The sequence below is a fragment of the Triturus cristatus genome, chromosome 4_1 (genome assembly GCF_964204655.1).
Source record: "Triturus cristatus chromosome 4_1, aTriCri1.1, whole genome shotgun sequence".
Classification (NCBI taxonomy): domain Eukaryota; kingdom Metazoa; phylum Chordata; class Amphibia; order Caudata; family Salamandridae; genus Triturus; species Triturus cristatus.
In genome coordinates, this window is record NC_140585.1 from 484,207,117 (window position 1) to 484,234,870 (window position 27,754).

Here is a 27,754-nt window from a genome sequence, read left to right on the forward strand (position 1 = left end):
CTTTGGCAAGTCAAATCATTAGAAATAATTAGCATAAAAAAAGTTCGTAACAGTTGACATGAAAGTTGTTCTGTAGGCAACAAAGTATGACTCAGATCACTGTATTGAATAGTTAATTAGAGAAGTTTACATGTTTATAAGACTAATCTCTTAGTATTAATATTTAAAGATCACATTGTGGTAGAAGAAAGAATTCTGGGAACTACCAAGCCACTAAATTAAGGAATGCTGTGTCAAAATAGGAATTTAGAAGTATGCAACCTGGGAATATTCACCAACACTAACAAGTTACTCCGGTCCATGCTAGAATATCTGATTCAGTCCAGATGTTCCTTTTTGTTGATTTGCCATTGGGGATGTGCAGTCTTGGTTTATACCTTTATAAAATCTGAACTGCAAATCAGAGTGCAAAAAACCTAGGCTGGATGATCTCATTCAAACACCTGGAAAACTTGAAAGCTCTAATATAACATATTCAATATTCAAATCTTTATTTCTTCAGTAAACCATAAAACAGCAATAACATATTCATTTGCATCTTGTCCATCTAGTCATCTATGGAATGCTAAAAGCGGTTGGATTTTGCCCTTCGGGATTCCTGTAGAGGATGTATTGGGTGCGATACCGCGTACCTCCAGCCAGATACCGCACAGACCAGAATTTGCTTTGTTAGTACAAAGTCCTGTGTGAATTGTTTAAGGAGCAATCATGCGATTAAAAATATATAGTTTTTTTCTTAAAGTATTTTTTCCTGACCTGGTGGGACTTTTAGCTCTTGTCTTTCTTGTTTAGTGTGTAGTTTGTGTTTTTGTATGGATTGATTTCTTTCCTTTGTTTTGTTGATAAGCTAAACAATTACAATTGTTTTCTTTGGCTCTATGTAGGCAGTCTATTTGCTCTCATTTAGTTTCATTTTCTGTATCTCATAATAGCGAGTCATTCCAAGTCAGGCTGAATTGTTGTTAAGAGCCCTATCTCTCCCCAGTGAAGCAGGCACATGCATCTCTTCTTTATTGTGAAGTTGGCAACCATATACCTGACTTTTACATAATGAATTATTGGTTCTGTGTACGCATTTGTACTTATGTGCGCACTGACCATTGTATGGACTTTTGAAGTTTGATGTACTGCATGTACACATAGGCTTCAATCATTGAACCTGGGATGCTTTGTGAGCCATTGAGATGCAAGACATTTACTTTAAATATTGTGTGTGCATTTGTGTTTCTGTGCGCTCACTTAGGTTACTCTGCACCCAAGAGGTTTCTCTGTGAGTACTTGCATTTGTTTACTTTTCCTATGGGTTTTCTCTGCATGCACGTAGAATATTGTGCTATCATGTTTGTACAGTAACAGAATTTGTTCAACATAACATCTTCCTTCTCATATCACTTATCACAGTTTTTAGTGTTTTTTTGCTATGAGGAGTGTGCTTTACATGTGTACTTCTTCAAGCTATTGAATTGCATAAACATCTACATGTATCTCTTGCTTTGGCATGCGTTAGCTGGTGTTATGACGAAATTCCAAAATAAAGAAAGCCAGCCTAAGGAAGTCGGGCAGGCGAATCTCATTTTGGGGCATTAGTCATGTTGACAAAATAACATTTACGTAATAATCCAAACATTTTCAGTGAAAGGTTATATTGAATGAAAGAAATTAAGAAGAGGAAGACATCACAGAAAAAAAACGAAAAAATGAAAAAAAGATGGCAGGAGGGAAACCATGATAAGTAGGCAGAAGGGGGCAGAGGACTGGGAGTACAAAAAAGTGGAAGCGAAAGACAGGTCTGCATCACCCTTAAGGGAAAGGGTGAGGAGAGCAGAACAGGGGAAGGAATAATTCAAAGGCGAAGGTATGGAACATAAAAAATACCACAATTGAAGAGAACAAGGTTAAAGGATAGAAATCTCTCTTAAAATAGGAGGAAGCGAGAGGGAAAAAAAAAGAGGGAAGGGTAGCAAAAGAATAAAAGGAGAGGGACAAAGGAGTTGAGGAGGTGCATGGGCGCCCCCATTCCTTAGAAGTTAAAAAAATATATATAGAAAATATTTTTCTCCAAGAAGGGCATTCACCAGGTTAGTTTCCTCAGCCTATTCAAAGCCATTCTTGGAGAAAAATTCATCATAAAAGGTTCGATGAAAAATATTTGTTATGTTAATGAGATTTATAAAAGCGCACAAATACCCAAAGGTGTCTTGGCGCTAGGAAATACAAGCCGCGAGCTAGCACCTAGTACTGGAAAAGCCAGGTTTTTAATTGCTTTCTAAAGCCAGTCAAAGAACTGACATTCCTAAGTTCAAGAGGCAGGGTGTTCCACAGTTTTGATGTGCCGTAATAAAAGCTACGGCCTCCCCAGTGAGCCGTGTGAATTCTAGGTACCAACAGTAATCTTGCCCCCATCGACCGAAGGTGGCTGGTCGGTTGGTACCATACGAAGAGATTCTGAAGAAATAAAGGGCCTATGTGGTGCAAGGCTTTATAAACAATGCACAAGGCTTTGAATTGTATACGCTGAGGCACCGGGAGCCAGTGCAAATTGCGAATATCGTTGGAAACTGGACTATGTCTGGGAATATTAAGCAATAGACGTGCTGCCGAATTCTGAATCATCTGGAGTTTCTTCAGACACTGCTTCTGGGCATTAAGATAGAGCCCATTGCAGTAGTCTAATTTAGATTGAATGAGAGGAGAAACTACTGTTTTCCTGGTATTTTCCGGAATATACGGGAATATTTTCCTTATTTTCTTTATAGGGAAGTATGAAGCAGAAACAACGGCGTTGGTTTGTTGGCAAAGTGTCAATCTGTTGTCAATCAGCACACCCAAATTTTTTACTTTTGCCGCTGGCTTTGGTGGTAAACCCATCTCCGCCGGCCACCACAAATTACTCCAGGAGGGCTGCAGGCTGCCGAAAATCAGAACTTCCGTTTTATCGGAATTGAGTTTAAGGCAGTGCACTGTCATCCATTTGTTAATAGTACTCATGCAGCTTCGAAACTGCAGAGCAGGGGAGTTTTGATGTTTATGTGCAGTTACCACAATCTAGGTGTCATCTGCATATGTGGTCAGGCTAAACCCAAATTCCCGGATTAGTGGGGCAAGTTCAGAGACGTAGATGTTAAACAACGAGGGGCTCAACGAGCTACCCTGAGGAACGCCACAAGGCAAAACGTAAGGGGCTGAGTTAAAGCCGTCAATAGATACAGTGAATTTCCGATCCGTTAAAAAAGAGGCCAAAAGTGCCCGAGCCACTTCCCCTACTCCCTACTCCCAACTTCTCCAGACGCCTTTGCAAGAGGGAATGATCAACCGTATCAAAAGCGGCGGACAGATCGAGGAGCACGAGAGCTGCTGTGCCTCCTCCGTCCATCACCGCTCTGATCTCTTCTGTTGCTTTAATAAGTGTGGTCTCCGTACTATGATCTTTACGGAAACCGAACTGGGAATAATCAAGCAGACTGTTCGTATTGATGAATTGTGACAATTGAGTGTTCATGATTTTATCCACTATCTTCGCAGGTAAAGGTAGTCTGGCAATAGGTCGGTAGTTAGTGGGATTGGTAGCATCTAGCGTAGGTTTTTTTAATAAAGGCAGAATGGATGTCTCCTTCCAGCTGACGGGAAAATGCCTGAGGCGAACATCAGATTGAAAATTTCTGCAAGCCCAGGGCTCACTAGGTCTACCACTCCTTTAAGAAATGTCGGTGGACATGGGTCCATAGGTGATCCTGACCTAGATTCATTTATGTACTTTACTACGTCTTCAGTGGAAACCGGGGAAAAAGTAAATAAAATGTGAATGTTTAAGTCTGAACCACAAGAGTGGGGCAAGGAGCAGGGGTCGGAACCATCCTTAAAAGCTTTAAAAATTTCTAGAACCTTAGATTTAAAAGTGGCTGCAATATCATTGCAAAATTTCTGGTTGGCCCTCCTGCCTATGTTGTTGGGTGTAGCAAGTTTATTAATCACCGAAAACAATTCCTTTGGTGAGTTGACAGCCAACTCAATCAGTTGTGTGAAGTATTTTTTCTTTTCTAATATCAGGAGTTTTTTTATAATTCAGTAAAGCTGTTTTGTAAGCTTGTTTTCCTGGCTCATCGTAGTTTAATCGCCAACGCTGTTCCAATCGACGACAGTTCTGTTTTTCCTTCCGAAGGAATTCGGAAAACGAGGGGGCAGAAGGAATAGTTCTATTGTCTGATAATGTTTTTATGGGAACCGAGGCGTTGACCGCCCTCGAAATCCAATTGGTATAATTGATGACGGCTGAGTCCACATGGTCCTGAAAAAGAGGACGAGAAGCTTCCAAATGGGTATAAAGGATTAGTTTATCCGCTTTGTTCCAGGCTTTACGAGTGGAAACTCGCAGTTTGGTGATGCTAGTCTCTCCTACCCTAAAATAGGGAAGACTAAACTTAGTAAGTGAGTGATCAGACCACGGCAGCGGGAAGATTTCTTTTACCGTAAGGCCATGGGCTGAAGAGAAAACACCATCCATCGTGTGTCCAGCTACATGAGTCGGTAACTGCACCAGTTGAGTGAGTCCTAATGCTCCTAGTGCATCCAAAAGCCCCATCGTATCTTTGTTCTCTAACTCTTCCAAATGGAAGTTAAAGTCTCCAAGAATGGTAAAATCCGTGTTTGAAAAAACAGGTTGAAGCAAGGTATCGAGATTAGTTAAAGTACTTCTAGTACCTGGAGGTCGATACAAAAGGATTCCCTTAAATGTCACTTTAGGGTTGAGTGTGAACGTAAAATGGAGAGCTTCGTAAGAAGAGGTGGACACAGGATATTGGGTAACCAAAAGATGGTCCCTAAAAATAATAGCCACTCTGACCGCTCTAAACCCAGCAGGAGTAGCGGTGATAAAGTAAGAATCTGATGCAGCGTCTGCCCAGGTTTCTCCCAGACTTTCTATAGTGTGAGCAATTTCGTATCTATGCTTTCCCAGTGATCTGGCATTAACAAGACCACCATAAAGCATAGATCTTTCATGGGAAATGTCATTCGCGGAAGACCGGGATGATTGCAAGGCCGAAATTAATTGCGATTGAGGGAGAGCAAAACCGCAGGCGCAGCTTACCGTGCCAACCCCAGGACCTATTACACAACAGTTTTCCCTAGATTTTCAACTAAAGGCATGTAAGTCTCTACTAGAGTATCTGATAGTTTGTAAGGACCGAGAGTCAGAGTTTTGGGCACTAGGCACGGTCCGGACGCAGACGGGCTTGCCTTCGGCGCGCCAGCGGCACGTCCGCTGCGCGCGTCCGCACCATGAGTGGTTTAAATAAAACCGTCCGGCGGACGTCTAGAGCGCATCCTGCCCGGAAGTGAGTAAAGCCTAATACTGCAAGCTAAAGGGTCTGCCCTCTGCTCAATCGGCACGTCAGCCGCGGCGGAACGGGCGGCCCTGAAACCAGGCAGCAGAGAAAGTGCACACCACAAGTTATAAAGTGACTCTTAGACAGAAGGCCTCAACAACCTGGTTTTATATAGTTAATGCTGGTAGAATACCACAATGGAATAGGCTCTATCATGTCGTAAGAGGTAAATAACTGCCAAGTTAAGGAATTTAAGTTCTGTCTGTGTATTATTCAGCCAAATGCATCATTAAGATCATCATCTACTACTGCATCTACTACTGGTCTTTGCTCTTAGAACAGTCAAGATCATGCCCCTTATTTTCCACAGTTATCTTGCCATCAGTTATAAAAAAACCCATTCAGCAGCGGTTCGTAGGGAAACTACTATGGTTCCTACATGGTTGTGACGCATTGATGGGAGCATCCTGAGGAGTGGAACACAATGCTACTTAGGATTCACAAGCAGGTTCATATATCTGCAGTTCAAAATGCTGTAGAATTTTGAAAGGAAGACACAAAATAATCAAGAGGTTTAAGTTGCTGAGAGGGAAATTGAAAACTGAGGGTCAAGTTAGTCCCCTCCCTCTTTATCAGAAAGACAAAAGATGACGCTCACCCTGTTATCCCTTGTGACAACAGTGCAGAACAGGCTGTTATATCGATGAAGCAAAGAGAGCTTTAAAAATAACTTGCTTTGTGTTTTTTCCTCTACTAAAGTCATCCGATTCTCATCAGTGTACCAACAAAAGCTGGTCAGAATACAAATTAGATCTGCCAAGATTTGGAAATGAAGCAGTGTAGCATATAGTCCAGACCATCCATAATGCCCTATTTTATAGCAATCATTTTAAGACCTTTTACTTTTCTATCTTGTGGAAGCCATATTTGCATGTAGCCCTATTGTATCATGTGATTCCACGGTTTCAGTGTGTTGTCTTTGGTATCAAACCGGTTACCTGAGCAGTAACTGTGCTTCCAGAGCCCTTCAGTAGGCAAAGCGAGTGCATCTAGTGAGATTGTGCTTCTCCATGGTCTTCTATAGTACACAGGGGGTCCTTGACTGGTACTTCCCAGTTCCTAAAAAAATCATAGAGAATACTTCCCAATTTGCAGTAAATGTTCTCTTATTTCACTCGATAAAACGGTTCTCTGATATTTCTTTTTTAGGAATTCCCCTAAAAAACATGAATATGTCCTGGCAAGTTCCTCCTCAGGGCGACCTCCAAGTATATTCCTAGGGTTTATCTTTTCAATGAGTAAAAAGGAAAAGGGCAAGAAGAAGTGTTATATTTTACAGATTGTTTACTTGTTTGTAAGGTGGGACCTAAAGAAACTGTTGAGAAGGCTGTCGGGTTTGTTGCTGACCTGTCCTTCATTTATGATGAAGCGGGCCTCCACGTGTCTTGTAACATTGAAGGGCCTGTCCTTCGAACACAAGCATATCCTGCTGCATTTCCTTACTGACCTCCACATGTGCGGGTCATCTGAGGAAACCAAGATGGGATTAGCACATAATAATAACTGAAATTTTTTAAGGGAAGCTATGGCCTTATATATGACAAATCACGGTGCAAAATGCATTAATCGGCGGTTGTAGCAGGTGGTAGGTCTTTTGTTTTAAGTCCTACCCTATAATTTTACTCTTTTGCTTCGCCTGTTATGCTCTCCAAATTTGTAGATAAAACACACACTTAGGTGCATTATCTTAAATGCAATTAACATATTTGGGGTAGGCCGGCATCAAATGTTACAGATCTGTGCTGTGAAAGTGCTGCTGCTTTTTCATATTCCAAATTCATTCTTTTTTTATTCTATTACAATGGTCAGTGCTGCTACTGTGTTTATATGCACCCGCTATTATTTTAAATGGCCACGCAATGGTTTTGCATGAAATGTGTGCACGTTAATAATTTGAAAATTGTGACTTTTACAGTTGTTTCTTGGGCTAAGTGTTTGTGCCGTTATAACCTGAGCAAGAAATGTGTGCACCTAATGTTCACTTTATGAAACTGACTGCGAATTATAACTTTGTTAACTGTCAAAAATTGAGAACTAAGCCCTGATATTGGACGACTTTGCCTGAATTCATGTTTTTTTTTGCCTGATTTCATAATTGGAGAAAATTGTGTTCAGAAATATGAAAAATGTAATTTCTGTTGACTAGATATAGTTTCTTTACGTGCAGGATGTGAACTGTTTTTCCAGTTGTCAAGTGTTTACAAAGTTTGCTTTGTTAATCGATTGCCTTAAATGATACAAAAGATATTAAATCGGACACCTTTACTGACCACACACTGTAAAACTGTGAAACATGAACAAACTCGCAACACGTTTATCAGAACTGTAAAAAGGTTCAGTGGCTCTGCAGATTCATGTTTATTATGCAGCACGAAGCTAGCCATAGAGGTCCGGAGCACTCTATAAAATTATAAAGTAGTAAGTTAGGGCAAGAAAGACATGCTTCTATAGAGAGGATGCTATGCGTTGTTGTTCACATGGTGTCAATAGTCTAAGTGGTTAAGAGGTGGATCTGCATTGGACTGGAGTTACAGAAACTTCGGGTACAGTAATAGAATACTCTATTCTCTGGTCTTTTTCTAATTATGTGTCATTATTTCAAGGCAGGCGATGTCCTAGCGACAAGCGTTTCATTCACCACTGGGGATCTTGTCTTGACTGATGGCGGGGTGCTAGCATGCTGGGATGGCAGGGGGAGCCAGCACAGGTCCTTGGTTGACGTGGATTACCGGCTGGGAGTTGGGGCTAAGTTTGGAGTTTTTCAAAGTAAAAGAATATGACCACCTTCGAGTGTGTTAGGGCCTACGTCTTGCGCAAGGGAGGAACTGATGATATTTACGTGCACTTTGAGTGTTCCACTGATCATAGATTCCGTCACTGAGGATGTAGTGTTGGATGAGGTTTGATGGAGTTAGAGAGTGGCCAAGTAGAGAGTGAAAGTAGAATATGCCCTTGTTTGTGTTTTTTGGTATGCCATGTCTGGTTATTGATGAACTTCACGTTCTTGTCCATTATTACAACATGTGACCCTTGTATGTGGAATGTTCGGTTTAAAGGATCGAGGGGGGGATTGATTGGATGTTTAGTGGCTCTGAAGACTGACCGTCTACTGTATCTGCATTGAAGGTGTTACTGAAGTCCAGTTCGTTGGGCTTCAATGATGAGATTTTAGCTCATAGAGGAGGGTGTTTTCTGCAACTGTAACCTGTGCCACTTGTTCTCGCGCCTTCGGATGGTACATGTGCTCTTGTTGACGTCTTGGTCTTACCAGGGTGCAGGGGTCTTTGGTTTAGAAGATCAGGTTTTCCTCGGAGTGTGTGCATAGGATAGCACAGTGTGTGAGGTTGATGTAAGTGTATGTATAAATGTATTGCGGAGGGTGGGGGCGAGGGGTCAGTCTTGCTGTGTTCCCCCTGTATCCCTTAAATGAGCGCAGAATCTTAAAATGAGAAACGGTGATAAAAAAAGTATGACCATTTTAGCTGTGAATTAAAGGTCCTTTAGCAACATCGTGTACGAGGCTTGTGTGAGCATGTTCTGCTGTTCTTAATTCATGATGTTGTCCTTGTTTTCTTAAATACCTTCATGTACTTAGGATGGAATGCTCCTTTTTCAGCTCACCTTTTCCAACAACTCATAGGGCACCTCCTGGAAGGGATTACCAAGATGCTTCATGAAGCATGACTACTTCTTAATCTTCTTTTATGCTTGCTCACAGTTAATCCTCTTGACCACCCTTTGTTGCACAGTGCATTCATCCATCACCCCCGCAAAGGAACTGGAAGAATGAACAGCTTGAAAATTCAAGCCACGGATCTTAGTTTTACGTCTCTGCGAGCTATCTTGTAGGTTTTCCTTTCACAATGAAAATGATTTTAAGAGCTATGCTTTCAGCAAAATTATGAAGATCTAATTATCGTCATAATATCAAACAATGTAAGTCCTGCTCAGGCGAACTAGATTTAAAGTAAATAAAAATGAAAAGTGGTTACCATGAAGATTTCTTTTGACCTCTATGCACAATCGTTGATTGCTTTTCACATTTATTCATTGTGCTCCTGGAGTGAATGAACCTATAGTTTTCACCATAGAGTATTTGAAACGAGCAGGCCGGCGCCTTAGAAGCGGTGCCTATACCTACGTTTACACACACCTCTTGGATTTACTTATTGCGTTTTTCTCTTTTGCAGCTAACGAAGGACGACGGCAGAGGTACTCTGTACAAACACAGAACGGAAGAAGCTGATATTGATGTACGTATTGAAGTGTGTTTTTACTCTTGTAGCCGTGTTGTTTAGCATCTTAAAGAGCGGGTGTTCTGGTGGGAGCTCTGCGGTGATGGTATAAAGAGCCAAGTGCTTTCTGTGGTGTATATATAATATTGCAGCCTTGGTGTTGTCAGTGCGTTAACGTTTTTATAGCTTGTGAAATAAGACCTTTGTAATTTATGAGAGCGAGTTAGACTATTGTTATCGACTTTATTTTGAGTGATCATATAAAAAAAGTTATTTTGCTTATTTTCGCCATTAATTTTTTTGGAAAACATTTTGGATATCATTAGGATGCATATAATTCTGTGTCGTGGAAATAAAGCTGTATTGGTCTTTAAGTGGCAGTATTTCGCTTTCTTCCCGACGTTTTTTTTATTTCTTTGTAACCACATAATATATGCTGTAGTATTCATGTAACACAAGTTGAGGCGCAGTAGTTTAATGTTACTCCTTGGGTATTTGAGGGACTGCTCAATAATTCCAGATCCTAGGCATCACTGAGAACCGTGCCTCTAGAGCACATTTGTGCATCACCACTGGTATTTATTGGCTTTCTGTGATGAGTGGCCTATACTAGGCCTGGGCGGTAAATTCCATTCCGCTCGCGGAATTTGCAGAATTTGGGTAATTTCGCGTTCCGCGGAGAACGCGAAATTGCCCAAAAATCTGCTTTCCGCGACTTCGCGAAATTTTTTGCTTGTTCGCGTTCTCAATATGCGTGTTCGCGAGATATTTCACCCCGAGCACGCAAACAGCGATCGCGAACAGGAAAAAAGTATCGCGAACAAGCAATTCCGCATGTTTGCGGAATTTCTGCGTGTTCGCGGAGATTTTTTACCGTTTCGCGGAGATTTGCGTAACGCGATTACGCAAATTCCGCCCACCCCTAGCCTATACATGGATTATTGTGAGAGGATAGTGCTAGTCTGTATGCTGGCCAGTAACTGCTGAGCATAAAAGGTGTTGTGTGTCACGTTGTTCAATTGCTGGCATTGACTGAACTTGTCTGTACTTACTTTAATGTGGACATTCCACCTGCTAACCTGTACACCCTGTCATGGCATGCTTACACTAAGTGGTGTTATCAAACAATTGGGCCAGTGCTAGAGTATGGTTCTGTTTGTTTTACCTTAATCCTAGGATAGAGCAAGTTTAACAAGAAAGGTTAACGATATTCTGTACGGCTTACTAGATACATTCATCCTTTTAATCTTTTACACTATTAGATTTCACGAAAAGTCTGTTTTACCAAACACTCCACACTTGTCTATATAATGGCATCAAATCATTTTTACAAGGGCAAATGCAATTGAGCAAGATGGAATACAGAGTCGTAATACCCATGCAGCGGTGCTAGAATGATTTTTAGAGTGGGCATGATGTTCAATACTATCACCTCACTAAATGTCTAGGTGATATTTACCTGTGTTTATTTTTGCAGTATATAAATGCTGCCAGACTAATATTCTTTGGATTTTTTTTTAATTCTTCATTCTCCATTGAAACGCTTACAAGTGTTAAAGGGGTGCTAGCGCCACTGTTTTTCATGTCTTTCTTTATTGTGTTGGCCCCAGCTTTGTAAAACAACATCTCTGTTCAGCCCATCTTTTGGTATATCTGTATTCTGACTGACTTATGTCACTCATCACTTTGTTCATTGTCAGCACATGTCAAAGCACATACCAAAGCCTAGTGAACCACAGGTCAATGGACAGTTCCATCCTCCTCCTTCCAATATATAGCCACTAGTTGCTTAATTGGCCCAAGTCATAAATCTTCGGTTATTTATTTATGTAGATTGGGCCAAGTGGCCTCTTTCTAGTCTTCCATACTTCCAAATAATCTCAGTCCTAGGGATCTAATTGAGTGGGTTTACCATTTAAAGGGTGGCAACAAATGCATATTGGTAACCACTCTTTGTGAGACTGTTGGATTGAAGACCGTCTTTCACATATTCATTTTACAGTCTCAAACCTGATGAGTTCTTCTAGCATTGCAGTTAATGACTCCTCAGGATCCTGTCTGGGGCAGTAATAAATATACCTCAGAGGCGCAGCTTCTTCTTCTCTCTAGCAAAGGGTATGCCTTTGATCGCTACCAGTGTTCTGATTTCTATGGTCATGACTCCACCATCAAGGCAAAGAGGAGGGTGGAGATCAGGTGGTCCTGCCTGGTACTTCTCTGGAGGGAGACTAAAAGGACATCCCGCTGCTGGCCTTAATTGACACCGAAAGGCTTTTGTGGTTTCTCCCCAGCTCTTTATTCATGTAAGAGTGCATTGAGTAACCCCCAACTTACCTGGCCAAATGCCCTTTCTACATCCAAGGACACCTGTATTGCTGTGAAATTGCTCTTTTGTGCTTGTGCACCAGTCACTTGACATTGTCACTGCCCTGTCTGTGATTTATTGGTTGTGATGTATCAAGCCTGGCAGTAGGTTTTTTTTGCTAATTTTATTTAATTGTTTTGCATCGATATTTAAGAGTTTATAGGCCTATGGGTGGCTTCTCAGGCCTACATATGAGAGTCACATCTGTGGTATGGGTCAGGCCTGATACTTCTGTAAAGGTGTTAAAAAGGTCAGCTAATTAACCCACAACTTATGGTAAGAAAGTGTCGTATAGCCCGTAACTATCCAACCCTATTGCTTGGTACAGACGTTTAGTTTTATGGGCTCCCCTTATTTTCTTTCCTTCTAGTGGGTCTCTGTGCTCCTTTGTGTGAACTAGCTATGTGCAGTCCTTTAAATAGGCATGGATAACCTCATTACTCTTTGGGGTACTAGATCTTGAAATCATCTCACACGTCTGCTTGCTTAGCTCATTCCTGATACGCCCATGAGCCATCCGGGCTCTGTATTTGGCTGTTTGTTTTGGCCCGCTGGTACTTAATTTTTTTAGCCAACCCCATCTTGTTTCCTTCCTCATAGAATACTTGACCAAAGTGCTGTTGGGCATCTCTGTTCACCCTGTGAACATTAACTGACCCCTTACCATGGCCAAACATTATGTGTTCTTCCTAGAGGGCTTGTGTTTGTTCAATAATAATAAGGCGCTTAGCTCCTCTATGAGTTTGTCTTCAAGGAACCTCAATTGATGTTTATTAGTAGCCCCTCTTCTAATTGCCTTGAAGATGTCCCGCTGCCATGCCTATTGCTGTCCTCATTTCTAGTTCTCTTGAAGGTGTCCCAGACTGTAGTTGGGTCAGTCGGCACCTGGGTTTTGCCCTGAAGCATTTGGTTATTTCCTTTGCCATCTCAGACCAAAGGACCAGGTGCCTACAGATGATGGCCCTTCACCTCCACCATCCACCCCTCCATGGCTTCCCTCCCACTTATGGTCTTTCCATGTGCGTGATCTTTGTAAGAAATGTCTGACATATGGATTCCTGCTCTTAAGTTGCAAAGGGAGCTAGACATAAAGAAATAACTGATCTGTCAGTGTGTTGTGGACATGTGAGAAGAAGGATTAATCAGTCTCTTCCTGATGGAGATATCTACTGGCATCTGACAATCTCAGGTTCGTCGATTTTGCTGTTTAGTTTCTGGGTCATGGTACCCGCACTAGAGCCAGCAAGCCCCTACTTCTACCCAGAGTCCCAAGGAGAGCTAACAGTTAAGATTTTTGCGAAGTTGTAGAGGTTTCTAGGTTTATGATGACGTAAGGCTGTGTGTTGATTCATGATGTAGCGTCTCTTTTGATCTTTTTTGTCCTTTTCACCAGAGTAGGTTTTGCAAAGGATCACCACTCATGCTTTCTTCGTCTCTTTGAGACCCAATACATGTTATGGTAGAACTTAGTGATAAACTGAATAGATAATATGATCAACAACAGACACAATCTGCCCTGTTCGGTGCTTGTCGAAGGCAGAGTTGGACTAGGCACAAAATCCGTCCTGGCAGAAATGTCCAAACCATCCCCTCTCCATTCCTCTTATTTCTAATCACATTCATTGTCTTTCTCTCTCTTTGTCCTCAACCCCCTATTGTGCCCTCCCTCCTCCCCCAGAGAAATGCCTGATGGGATACATGGTTAGTCTGTCCCTGATCAAATTGTATTGAGTCCGTAAATCACTATCCTGTAGTGTGCACTGCTTTTCCAAGCAACACAAAACTATTTTAATGTACAGTGTTGAAGGAAAGGGGCATGATAGATATATGGGAGGAGTTGAGTCAATAGGATGCTTGGAAAGGGTATTTTGTTTGTGAGGATTAACGCATTGAGCTATATCAGGAACAGGAAATTGATAAAAAACTGATGGACAGCAATCACTAAATTTTCCTGCCAAGATACCACATTGAATGGCATTTTTTGCTGCAAAATCTTAATAACAATGCTGCATATGCTGGGGTGGCAGTTGGCTGTCCTTTGGGCGACCCCATGTTTTTCAGATGCTGCAGCACATTTTCCTTTGCTACCACCCGGGCTGCAGTGTTAAGTTTCCCAGGTCCCTCCACACACTGCACTGTCCACTAGATTTGCCTGAACTCTAATCTTTCAGGTTTCACTGGACCCCTACTCCTGCTGTTCATCATAGTACCCTAGGCCCAAAGTGCTTTACGCCTCAGTGAGGTATCAGACTGCCGTATGCTTCCGCTTATACAAAACACAATGTGGAAAAGGTGGCCCCACTTGTATGGAATCAGTTGGCCTGCAAAGTATTTGTTCCCTTGGCAGAAGTCCCTCCCCTTCCATAGGGTTATCACAGAGCAGCAGTGAAAGAGTTAGATTTTGTTCCCCTGATGGCCCCCAATTCTTTCCTTCGGACATGTTGCATAATTGATTATTTTCAAAGAAGTGTAATCTTGTCAGAATGTCTGGTGTCATGTCCCTTTGATGTCCCATGGGGTTCACTGTGTGTGTGTGGTCTAGTTTGATTGGTAAGTCATCTGTAAGGTCCTGGACAGCATGAAGGAGTGCTTGAACAGCCTCCTAGTTGCCATCTCCCTACACACCCTTCAGCACTCATCTGATTTTAATATTGTTCCACCTTGAGTGGTTTTTCAGGTCTTCCTGCTTGGCCTCCGAATCAGTATTCTGTTCCTCCAGTACCTGGATTTTTACCAAGTTGTTTGCTCTTCTCATTTTGCATCCACCGCTCGCTCTGGCCTGTCATCTCTTCTCCCCAATTTGAACACTTCCATACATAGTCCCTGCAGGCAAAAATCTGATTGAGACTTCTAGCTGCAGATTCCTTGGAATATCTCCAGGCATCAGACTAGATTCGGGAGATTTTTAAGCAGTACCTCTGTGCGCCAGTAGGTGGCAGCATCTTCCTCGGAAGTGACATGCGTGGTACCTATATAGGAGCCACTCTGGCACACTGACTTCAGTTCTGTACTTTGAACGCTAGATATCGCTGATCCAGTCTGGGTTGCCCTCAGTAATTTTTTGACTGCCTTTTTTGGTTACTTTTGTTGACTTTTTTTGAGAGTTTTCTTTCCTGGTGTGAGCATGTCGCCCAATAAACACACTGGTTTCAAGCTGTGTGTGGCCCTGTCACTGACACATGTCTGTGACAGACCACCCACTTGGTTAGTTTGTGGTGCTTAGAACATGACCACAACTCCAAGACCATTAACAACTGCTGCACCTTGCACCCAAAGGCGATAAGAAAGTTATCCCTCAAGGTCCCCGCTGCCTGACGTCAGACCACCGCACGATGCTCAAGATCTCTGGCATGCAGAAGGTTCCGGGTTATCCAAGGAGTTGCACCCGGCAATAGTAGTCGCACCCCAAGTCATTGGAAACTCAGGTAAGTCCCACAAAGGATCCAAGAAGTAGGAGTGGTCTTCGACTTGACCGCACCCGTTGAAGTTGTCTGAGTGGGAGTGTTGGCACTCCAGGCCTCACACTTTGACAGAGCCCTTGCCAGGTTCTGCTCTTCACTTCCCTCATTTTCCGTTGGCCCCGGCCTGCTCAAAGAATTTTATGAGACCATGCACTTCATATTTGGGTGGCCTGGTCTCTCTGGAGCACCTAAGGGCCCCAAGGGTTCCGGAGGGGCCTCCAGTTAATCCCTTCCAGCAGGTTCACTCACCCCGCCAGTCAGGCTCCATTGATCCCTTGCTGAATCCAGACTGGCGCAGCCAGTGAGACCGAGTACTTCCTCAGTACCTGCTTCAGTGCCGACACCTCCAGTGCCACTGACGCCCCACCTCATTCTCAACTTACACACAGAGCCGGATAGGAGTCTCTCAACGCCGGTTACAGCGCAGACCAATACCACGCTCCTCATTGCGGAGCTAGTGCCTTTTACTCTTGATACTCTTGAGGACCCTTATGGTTACCAGGATATCTTAGATGAGGAGGACAACTGGTAGGAGGAACAATCAGAGGCCAGTGGGCTTGACACTTCACCTGACACTGACTTGGTCTCTCCTCCTAACAGAGCCTCTTTCGCTGTGGTGGTATGTAGGGCAGCTGAGGTCTTGGACCTTCAGCTGTCCTCAGTGGCTGCAAGACTAACATTTTGACAAAGTTGCTTCAGCCGCGAGTTGCCTCTTCCAAACCCCTACTTCCATTTAATGAAGCTCTTACTAATGTCCCACTCAGGGCCTAGTCCAATCCACGCACAGTGGCCACTGTGTATAGGACAGTTGCTTGCCACCAGTGCCCTGCTCCTGGGGAACCCAGGTTCCTTACCCAGCACCCCACCACGGAGGTCTTAGTTGTCCTAGCCTACACTTATAGGACCAACCCAAGTGTTTTCCCTACCAATCCACTGGACAAAGTCCAAAAGGCTGGACACCTTTGGAAAGAGAATGTTCTCTTTGCCAGCTTACACTGCTTTCGGTGAATCCCAGGTGCCTTTTGGGCTGATAATCCTATATGATCTGGGATTTGGTTGCGCAAGTGCTGCCCATGGTCTCAGAGGAGGCTCGAGCTATAAACTTCCAAACTATCGCTGAAGGAATAGTTGCAGGAAAGTTCACCATAAAGTGTGAGCACGACACGGCCGACTCGCTGAGTAGATCAATTTCATCATCGGCGGCACACCTGACTGACAGCGACTTGTCTTTCAAGGGATGTCCTCTAAGCCTTGCTTATGGACATGTCCTTTGATGGCTCTCGCCTTTTTGGAGAGAAGGCGGACTGCCAGGTCCTTGCGCTTGTCTATGGCCCCTCGTCACTCCCAGTCTGCCTTACCACCCTTTCGTGGTCATGGAAGGGATCTTCAACCATGTCCATACCCTCCCAGCCACAACGGACAACAGGCTTGCCAGCCTTTTTGTGGCTGAGGACACAGGACCATAAACCACATGGGACAGGCAGCCAGAGGTTGGGACAATTCACCACCCTCTTCTACCCGTAACCGGCAGCTGCAGCCTCCAAACCCATTTAGTTACCCTCCAACCATCATGGGCATCCAGTGTGAGGCAGGATATACCATCAGCTGCTCCACTGGTGGTCAGTAACATTGAACTGGTTTTGCAAATAGTCCAATAGGCTACTCTTTCCCCTTTGTGACTATCATTGCCACCCACTTATGACTGGCTGACGGAGGAACATTTCTCCTTGCTCCAAGTGCTGGCTCTCTTGGCCAAGGGAATCTTTGAGGGGTTACCTGCTTCAGAAGTAGGTTGTGGTTGCTATTCCCGATACTTTCTGGTGCCCCAGAAGGACAGGGTCCTTAATCCTGTAATAGACCTGCGCCTTCTCAGTCTCTTCCTGAAAAATAAGACATTCAAGATGCTCACGCTCGCACAAGTTTTGTCTATCTGTACCAAGGAGACTGGATGGTAGTGTTGGATATGCAGGACACACATTTACACATTCCCTTCCTGCCTGCCCACTGAAATTACCTGTGCTTCACAGTTGGCCAACAGCACTTAGTTTACTGTGCTCCCCTTTGGCATTACCAGCACCCCTTGGGTGTTCACGAAAGTGATGGTAGTGCTGGGGGTTCCAGTCTTTCCCTACCTCGACGATTAGCTGTTGAAGGCGGGCTCGCCCCAGGCAGCCTTCTCCAACCTCCAGGCTACAGCGAACCTTCTGCTCTCACTTGGGTTCACTATCAACATACCGAAGTCACACCTGACTACCTCTCATACGCTCCCTATCAGCGGAGCTGCTCTGGACACAGTGCAGTTTCAGGTTTATCCTCCAAGCGGCGAGTTCAGGATTTTCAGGCTATGATACAATATTTCAGCCTCTATCCTGGATTTCGGTGAGAAGGACCCTGAAGGTGTTGAGCCTCAGGGGCTCCTGAATGTGACTCATGCCTCTTGGCATATACAGGCTGTGTAGTGGGACCTGAAGTCTCCATGGGCACAGCATCAGAAGAATCTCTCCGGCATGGTCCAGATCTTGGAGGGGAAAATCTGCAGTGGTGGCTGACGAGATTGAGCAGCGACAGTTGACAGTTTTTGACCTTCCTCCCAAAGTCTGTGATGTTATTCTGGCAACCAAGCATCCCTCCCCCAAGTCTGTAAATGCCTGCCATTAGGATAATGGCAGCCCGTCCCACTCCCTTTCTGCACCTCTATCTCAGGTTCTTCTATTTGCTTTCTCTCAGCTCTTGGTGCAGTTAAACTTTACCTTTCAGCCATTTTGGCATTTTTTGCGGTTACCAGACCAACCTTCACTATTGAAGTCACCTGAGGTGGCAAGGTTTCATAAAGGCTTGCAGCACGTTTGCTCCCCCTCTCCATCCATCCCAGCCATTCATCATGCCCTAGTGGGATATGAATCTGGTTCTCACCTTCATGATATGTGCACCCTTTGAGCCTCTGTACAATTGCCCTCTTAGGCTCTTGACCATTAAAAGTGTCTTTCTATTGGCCATCAAATCGACCATGAGTGTCCGTGCATAACAGTTGCTCTCGTCACACCCTCCATACACTACCTCCTACCCGTCAAGTTGGTCCTCTGGACACGTCTCTTTACTTCCAAAAGGTTGTAACTCCCTTCCATGTAGGCCAAAACAGCACCCTGTCTACCTTCTTTGTTCCTCCTCATCTCTCTAAAGAAGAGAGACTCCACTGCGTAGATGCAAAAAGAGCATTGTCTTTTCACCTAGACAAAAGACTTCCAGATGATCAACTCTTCTTGGGGTATGTAGAAGCAAAGAAAGGGAAGTCTGTGCAAAAACAGACCCTCTCAAGATGGATAAAGCTCTGTATCAAGATCTGCTAAGTATTGCTAACCCTGTGGGGGGTTTTATGCTCATGCTACCAGAGCTAAGGCTGCAAACACTGCATTAGTCCATGTAATCCCTGTCCTTGATATCTGTCAGACAGCAATGTGGGCAACTCTGCAAGTTTACCAAACACTACTACCTGGACAGTCAGGCACATTGTGATGGGCACTTCGTCCCTTCAGTTCTACAGGACTTTTTTATTTGAATTTGGCTTTGCAACGCACCTCCGAGGTAAGGCATTGCTTGGGTATCTATTTTAAGGTAAGGAATCTTCAGCTAGAAGTCAATCAGATAAGTAACTAACCTTCAGTAATGCCTTACCTGGCAGAAACTATCTAGCTCCAGATTCCTAACCGATCCTCCCCGTTTTGAGAGCCGATTGTAGTGTACAGGATACCAGTAGTCAGTTTCAGTGGTGGCCGGCATGGTTCGCGGGTGGCGAGTAGGGTGTGGGTGCGCGGGAGTTGGGGGTTCATCAGTGGGGGTGGTTGGGGGAAATGGTAAAAAAGAAATAAAAGAAAATGATTGGTGAGCACCCAGGCTCCCCTGACTAATCACAAGGTGCAATGCAGCTTAGTTAGGGTCATTCAGAAGTGTATTCCTTCCGTCATTAAACACACAAAAAATATGACAACGGGCACGACAGCGCACCAGATCCCGAATGCCTATGCCAGGGAGCTCTCGCTGCCCATTCTTCTCACTCTCCCCATAGAGGTGATTGGAGGGAGCTGAGGGACAGGTCAGCGCTTAACCTCACCAGGGTGGGTGATCTGTACAATCATAATACTGTGGCACACTTTGCCATCCTGCAGGACCAATACAGGACCCTGGTGCAACACTTTTTGTTACACAGGGCGCTGAGGGCGGGGATTAGGCAGTAGTGGCATGCAGGTTTGTTCGAACCAGTAGTCCATTTTGGACTGCAGTGCATATGTGAGATTTCTGGGAAGTAGCTTGTAACCTTGCTCTTATACAGTGCACTGCTAGGGCAGGCAAAATGTCTCATTCCGCCACACGGTCTGAGAGTACCCAGTTCTTACCCCCTACTAGAGCAAAATGTCGGACGCTTTGTCAATTGCCACAAGACACCTGTTGCCTACATCACCTGCGACCTGCCTCTTGAGTTGGTTTCCCTGGCCTAAGGCGGGTGCAGTCTGTGAGAAAGTGCCATCTTTCTTGCATGATATGCCCCCACTTTTTGCTGAATGTACTTTGACAGAGTGTGCCCTGGACTCCTGCCAATCAGGTGCCCAGGGCCTATGTTCCTTCCCTAAAACCTAAAACCCAAATTGGCAAACCCTGGCCACGTGTCAGCCCCTGGTAAATGGTACAATAGGTACCCAGGGCCTTGTGACCAGGGAAAGTCTCTAAGGACTTAGAGGCCCTGTACCCTAACAAACACACACTGCCCTTGCAGGCTGAGTGTCTGGGCACAAGACAAAACAAAGAGTCGCCATGGCACGCATCCCTGTGTGCCATGCCCACAACCTACACTTCCCTGGCATACATCAGTCACCCCTCTAGCTGGGTGACCTATGCCAGTGGTGTGGGCACAGGAGCATGAGCCCTGTGCCCCTACAGTACCCAGGTCCATTCCTGGGCACTGTAAGTGCAGTGCTGCCATTTAAGAGTATATGGTGTTGGGAGCTCGTCCAACACGAACTCCACAGCCCCATAATGTCAACACTGTAGACTGAGAAGTTTGGTATCAAACTTCTCAGCACATTAAACCCGCACTGATGCCAGTGTGTGATTTAATATACAAAGCACTACAGAGGGCATCTTAGAGATGCCCCCTGAAACCTAACCTACAATCCATGTCTTGTCTGAGAGGCTGCCTAGGCTGCCACACAGCAGACATGTTGCTGGACCCCTGGGTGGAGAGCCCCCCGCTCTCCTGGGCCTGCAACAATGCACATCCTGGGCGAGGTGCTAGGTCTCCTCCCCCAGGATGGGCAGGCGGAAGCTTCAAAGGCATGCCGCCTTTGTGAGCTTCTCCAGGCCACTTGCTGTACTCAGCATCTGGCCCCCACCGGTTCTGACCCCCACTCTGGCGGGAAGACTGGCCGGAAACTCCAAGTAAGGACAGGGGATGTGCCAGCCCTGCCAACCCCACCCCTCAGGTGGGGGAGGCGAGGTGAAGCTCTTCTCTGGGCTCTCGCCATCTTGAAGATGGGGAGCCCTACTCAATCAGGACTAGGCCACTGCCCCCCTCCCACACGAGAGTGGCAGGATGGGGGGTGTACCCACCCCAGGACAGGGACCCAGTTGTCCCTGCCCTTTACCTACCTGTAACGCCCCTAAATTTAGTATTTAGGGGCACCCTGAACCTTCCTTCCTCAGATTCTAAACTAGCAAAGAACAACAAGAAGAAAAGACCTGCCGTGCAGCTGCTAAGAAGAGGAAGACACCAACTGCTTTGGCCCCAGCTCTACTGGCCTGTCGACCCTCGAACCTGCTCCTGCTAAATCCCGGCACCTCCTACGGCCAGCAACCTCACAAACCCCGGAGGACATGGCTACCTTGTGACTCTGAGCACCTGGGACTCCCACGAGCAGTGGCTCTGCTCAAAGCAAGTTTCTAACCCCTAGCATCAGCTCAGAACCGTGAACTCTGCACCTGCCAAGCCTGGCCTTTGCCGAAGTGGACAAAGACCCCGAGGACGTCCCCCCCGGCGACTGTGACCCCGAATCCGGCACCCAAGGACCCACCTTGACGCTCCTGACGACGCCTGCGGCCTCAGAACCAGGGACCCCCCCCCGCGATCAACAGAGGGTAAGATTTCCCGACATCAAAAGGCACCCCTGCACCCGGCGCCCTGCGGCCCCCTGTGCCCGACTCCTGGGTACCTACCTATCCTCCAACTACCCAACTTACCTCTCGAAGTGGTGGTGGCACCTGAAGAATCTTCGTCCCCAAGCAGCCTTTGTTCGTCCTTGAGCTTTCCCGTTGAAATCCATTGAGCGCCCGAAGGTCTAAAGCACCCTGCACCCAGCCGCCCGAGTGGCCCTGGCAGTGCAACTTCTACTCCTACCTACTTCCCCATTTGCCCTGAGCAAGTGACAAGGAGCCCAGCTCCCACAGCCGCGTGGCCTGCTAGTCAGCAGCCACCAACCAAGGCCCCCCTGCCTTGGTTGGTGGGCCTAACTCACTCTGCACCTGGCTGCCCCTGTGCCGCTGAGGGTGTAAGAACTGTACTTACCTAACCCTGGTAGACCCCTGAGTCTGTGCCCAGGACCTTAACTCTACCAGTCGAGTACTTACCCAAAAGCCGATAACTAACTCTTCTTCCATAGGGTAACATTGACTGGCTTCTTCTGAAATTTCTTCTAAGTGTGGAGTTTCTAAACTTTAAAATATTCACCTAAAGTCAACCGAGTAACGAAAACAGAAATACTCACCTGCTATTAGGAGAGATCCCAGTGCTGGATCTTGGTGCCCAGCACTGACCCTGAAAAGTACTTGCAACCGTACTTCCCACTAACTCAATTTTCTCCCATAAGAAACCATTGACTGTTTTTCTGTGAAATTTCTTGTCGATTTTTGCAAACTACAAATATTCTTGAAAAATCGTACCAACTGTGAAAACGCAATTACTTACCTGTTTTAGATAGATGCTCCAGTACTGAGCCTAGGAGCCCAGCATTGGATTACAAAAGTAACGAGAACATACTTTACCCGTAACTTGAATTTTCTCCCATAGGAAACCATTGACTGTTTTTCTATGAAATTTCTTCTAAGTGTCGATTTTGCAAACTTATAAATATTCCTTAAAAATCGCCTGTGTAACTTACACGCAGTTTCTCAACTGCTTACAGGTGGGACACTAGTGCTGGATCTAGGATCCATTACTGACCTAGAAAAAGTAACCATAACCCCACTTACCTGCTAAGTGAATTTCCTTCCATAGGATAACATTGGTAATTTGATTAGCAAAAAGTTTGTCAACTTTTAAAATAGCAAAATATTGCTTAAAAATCACAACAGTAACTAAAACGAATTTACTCGTTTCCAAGAACTGTCCCAGGACTGAATATAGGAACCAGTCCTGGAGTTAGAAAAGTAATCCTGAAAGTAATCAATTGCACATAACTTAAAATTCCCATTGAGCTCAATGTATTATTGTGTTTGAAATTGTGTTGCCTATTGCAACAAAACTGTAACTATTATCTGCAAAAGTCAATTGCCTATTGCAAAGTATTTAACTAAAGCATCTCATTCTGAGAAAGTATATTTTGATACCTATTGTTGTTTCTAAAATAAAACAACCATATATTTTTTATATAAATCATTGGCCTAGAGTTCAGTTCTTGAGTGTGTGAGACCATTTGCTGACTAAGTGTGCACAACAAATGCTTTACACTGTCCTCTGATACTGCCTTACTGCTCGACCAAGCTACCACTTTAGAGAGTAAGGTTATATCTAACTTTAACCTCTGCCAAACCTCTGGGGACTGTGGACTCTGTACACACTGTACCTATTTGGGAACAGTATATACAGAGCCACTTTCTCACACAGTCACTACCAGATTTGTAGATATTGCATTAATTCTTGCTAGACGCCAGCATGTCAATGGCCTGGAGGACCCCAGAGGGTCCCAAAATCCACAGTTGGCTGGTGGAACTCCGCAAATTGGTTAGTTTTAAGAGCACAGTACTGAAAATAGAAGCGGACCGGGGGTTGAGACCTGGGAGCTGGGCGAAGCCTTGGACACACATACTGGATGAACTGCTACAAGTGGGGAAAAATGGACAGTTAGTGGGGTGCGATGCAGAACAGTTGGGCCCACTCTGATGCTCACCTACCTGGTGATAACGTTTAATTACAACCCACACCTCTAATGCTAACCCACTCCAGGTGAGTGGAGACCTGGTCCTATTAATCTAGACATCACAAAAGCCTACCTAACCCCCTTTATACAGCATTTACTCCTTACTTTGACTGTGGCTCACTTCCTAGCATTATCTTCATTCTCATAGGGCTGGCTCGTGATTGAAAGTGTTGTTATTTTGGTTTTAGTTTGACACATCACAGAATACCATGCTTTTCCATAGTTGTGTTGACTACCTCCAGCACACGAAGGGGTCTACGTGATGACATAATTACGAACAGTATGTGAAACTAGTTACTTAAATGAGATGTTAACTAAACCCTGGTTTCCCCAGAGGAATGTGATGCAGCTGTTTTGATATCAGATGTACCTGTAATCCACAAATTCAATAAAATACGTAAGAGAAAAACACTTTGAAAATGTGAAATAGCATTCATAGAAGATGTCATATTTATTGCCTTACTGCTTTGCTCCCTGCAGGGTCAGAAAAATGGCACAAATCTTCTGGATTGTGTGTGAAACATTCTCCACGTTCCAATGTAGTAGTGACAGTGCAGCCAACGTGTTTTATTCAACCGAACTAAGCATTGCTTAAGAGCTACTTGTCAATGTTAATGCAAACAGGGCACACTTCCCTGTTAAATTATACGTAACCAAAGTAATACATCATTGTCAATGCACGAAGGAACCCATTAAGTATTGACTACTGTTTAGAAAGTATGTTCCTTTTAGCACAGCAAGTTGGTGCAGAAATGTGAACAAAACAGCAGCACGCTGTTCATTTTTAGGGGCCACTGGCACAGTGCTTGCAAAGTCTCTTGTATAATAATTTTTTTTTTTAATTGGAGGGGCTCGGTGCCCACCCATTACTTACCTTTAGTAGCCATTGGCTGGCTCCCACATCCCACTACTTACCACTCTGGCTTCATCGTCCGCACCTCCTCCAGGTCTCCGTCTTCTCCTGGGCTTTGAGTCGAGTCTTCTCCTGCCGTGGGGCCTGGGCCAAGTACTGCTTCTGGTGGATAGTATTCTTAAACTGCAGGCTTCTGCATTTAAGGCACTCTTTTTTTACTTTTCAAAATGCACTCTGAGTGCATGTCACTACAGTCCGCCGTACTTGTGAGTACAGGGTGGTATCACTTAGGATTACATTTTTAGAATAACGCAGTGTATGTTAACTCTGCTTTCTGTTGAAACCAAACAAGCAGGGAGTGTACTTCATTGTTAATTCTTTGGAGAGTACTGGCCACCATTAGATTTAACAAACACCTACGGTGAGGAATGGTTGCTACTTACCGCCGTTGAAAACAGTAGCAGCCAAATATAGATATTGCTGCTCTTTGTTTTGTGGAATACTTCAGACTGCAGTGTGCATTTAATCACAAACGTGGTCTGTGACTGACATCTAGTGGATTCCTTGTACATTTAACATTAATGTTTAAAAATGTGTTACACCTGGCTTCCTTTGGTGTGGTTCCCCCTAACTTTTTGCCTTCAGACCGCCTGTTTTTGCTGACTTTGTTTTTGCTGGATTTAGGACTCTGGGCACTTTACCACATGGTAACATTGGCCTAGCCACTATTTGCATATTTAATTTACTTCCAAGTTCCTAGTAAAGTGCACAACATGTGTCCAGGTCCTGTAAATTAAATGCTACTAGTGGGCCTGTAGCACTGATTGTGTCACTCACTTAAGTAGCCTTTAAACCTGTCTCAGGCCAGCCATAGCAGAGCCTTTGTGTGCAGTTTTAAACTGCCATATCAACCTGGCAAGTTAACCCTTTTGCTAGGCCCAAACATTCCTTCCTAATACATATGTCACTCCTAAGGTAGGCCCTGGACAGCCCATCAGCAGGGTGCAGTGTATTAAAAAGTAGGACATGTACTTTTAAGTTTTACATGTCCTAGTACTGAGAAACTCTTAAATTCGTTGTTCACTACTGCAGGGCTTAGCTTTTCCATAGGATACCATTGAGATTACCTTATTACATGTTATAAATGTAATTTCTAATTAGGAAGATATTGGACCCATATGTTTGGTGTCTCTGGAAACACAATTTAAATGCTTAACCTTTGGTGAAGTTAGATTTTAAATTGTAATTCTGAAAATGCCACTTTTATAAATTTGACATTTTTTTACTTTAACCATTTGGTGTCTTTTGCCGGTCTCTGAATACAAGCCTGGGTTGAGTGACAGCTGGGCTTTGTGCATTCCTTCTACACAGTCACACACAAAGGGAGCGTAAGTGTGGCTGATGGGCCATCCATATCCTGATTGGCCATCCTGAGTAGGATTGGAGGGAGGAGCGGACACATCTGAATAGGTTGTTTCTTGTTCCCACACAAAGGGCTTCCCTCCCCACCCTCCCTCTAGTGAGTCTGCAGGAAGGGCAGGGACTTGGTACCCTTCAAAGGCTTTTCTTTGAAGATTTCCCAACTTAAAAGGCAAAACTGGGTATAGGTACTGGACACTACCAACTGTGAGAAGAGGGCCTTACTGTGAGGATTGAGAAGGACTGGATCTGCATCTTACCAACCCAGAGCCAAAGAGACTCAGAGGGCTTGCCTCCTGTTCTGAAGTCTCTGGGACATCAAAGACTTCCAACCATCCACCTACAGCACCTGGACTCTACCATCTGAGTCTTGCTCTGCCATGTGGTGCCAATCCAGTCCTGGACCCTTGGGAGTGGGTATAGAGTGCTGATACAGTAATATCTCGCGCATTGTTGTCGTTGCGCAGCTAGGAACCGGCGCATCTCCCTCGACCCCCGTCGCATCACCGCTGCCGCAATGACTGAAGATATCGTATTCGCCGACTGCGTGGCGCATTGCCTCTAGTTCTGGACGCCTCCTCAACTTGCGTAGCTCTACAACGCATCTTGGGTTTCGAAGACAACACATCTCCTACCCATGTGCCATTGCCTACATCCCAAGGGATCGACAATGCATCGCAACCTCTGCTCCTTGCATCTTAACACAACCGCGAACCAAGGTACTGTTTCAGTGGGCCAAGCCTGGTCGCTGTATCCGGCTCGCACTCCGTCACAGTCAGCCTGAACTTTTGGATTTAACCCGGTCTAGTGTGACCAGACAGCCCCGTTATGAGCTTTATGCTTTTAAGCACTACATTTCAGTTTATTCTTTAAAAATGCATAACTCCGGTTATGCTTATTCAATTTTTGCCGTTTTGGTCCTGTGTGTTTTTTAAAGTAAATTAAGCTCAATTTGTATAACTAGGTCTGGTATATTTTTGTGTTGTTTGCACTGTTTACAGTTTGAAATGTTTCACAAATACTTTACACATTGCCTCTTAAGTTAAGCCTGGCAGCTCTCTGCCAAGCCACCGGGAGGTGAGCACAGGTTAATTTAGGGTGTGCATCTGACTGGCCTTGATGAGGATTGTGGTTCCTGCTTGGATAAGGTGCACACCTCTGCCAACCAGAAACCCAATTTCATACAACATGGATGTCTTTTGTTATTTACTTTGGTTACAATTGTATCGTAATGTAAATATATAGCACTTATTTCCAGAGACGTTTTAATGCATGGGCAAAGTGGGCTCTGGCCCAGGGCCCCAGCCTTTCAGGGGCCCCCCTGACAGAGTCAGCTCCAGAGTTTTGCCCTAATGACCTGGAATATTTGTCAAACAGATTGTTTTAAATACTGTTTTCCTTTAATTTATTTTTATGTACCTGATGTGTGAGAGTCTAGTACAGCCATTTTCCAGAGAAATGTTGTGTTTATGTTTCATGCAATATACATAAAAGAATTTTCTTTAAGATCAAAACAAGGCCTTACATATAAGAAATGGGAGGGCGTCACAGAGATTATTTGCAGTAATATTGATGAGCTGCTGCCGTGTTACAATATTGAAAACACACATAACTATCCCTGAGTATTAGATGTAAACACATTTAGGGCCTCATTTATGAGAAGTGACGCATCGCTGTGTGAAAACAGGGATGCGCCACTTCTTAGCACGCCCTCCATGCAACATGATGGATGCGTCATATTTACTGTATGACGCATCATGTCGCAAGGAGTTACAGATACAGCAGTATTTCTGACGTATGTGTAGGCGCACAAGTGATGCATTGCTGGGGTGTGTCTGAAAATAGACGCAGCTC

At 44.6% G+C, this 27,754-nt stretch overlaps 1 protein-coding gene across 17 annotated transcripts in view; it reads left to right on the plus strand.

Annotated features, from left to right (window-relative positions):
• PLEKHA5 (pleckstrin homology domain containing A5) overlaps positions 1 to 27,754 on the plus strand; it is a 1,155,627-nt gene that overhangs the window by 955,537 nt on the left and 172,336 nt on the right. For all 17 annotated transcript variants that reach the window (XM_085652691.1, XM_085652692.1, XM_085652698.1 and 14 more), the window contains one exon: positions 9,575 to 9,637. In XM_085652691.1, coding sequence (XP_085508817.1) covers positions 9,575 to 9,637 — 63 coding nt within the window. The remainder of the gene's footprint in view (positions 1 to 9,574; positions 9,638 to 27,754) is intronic.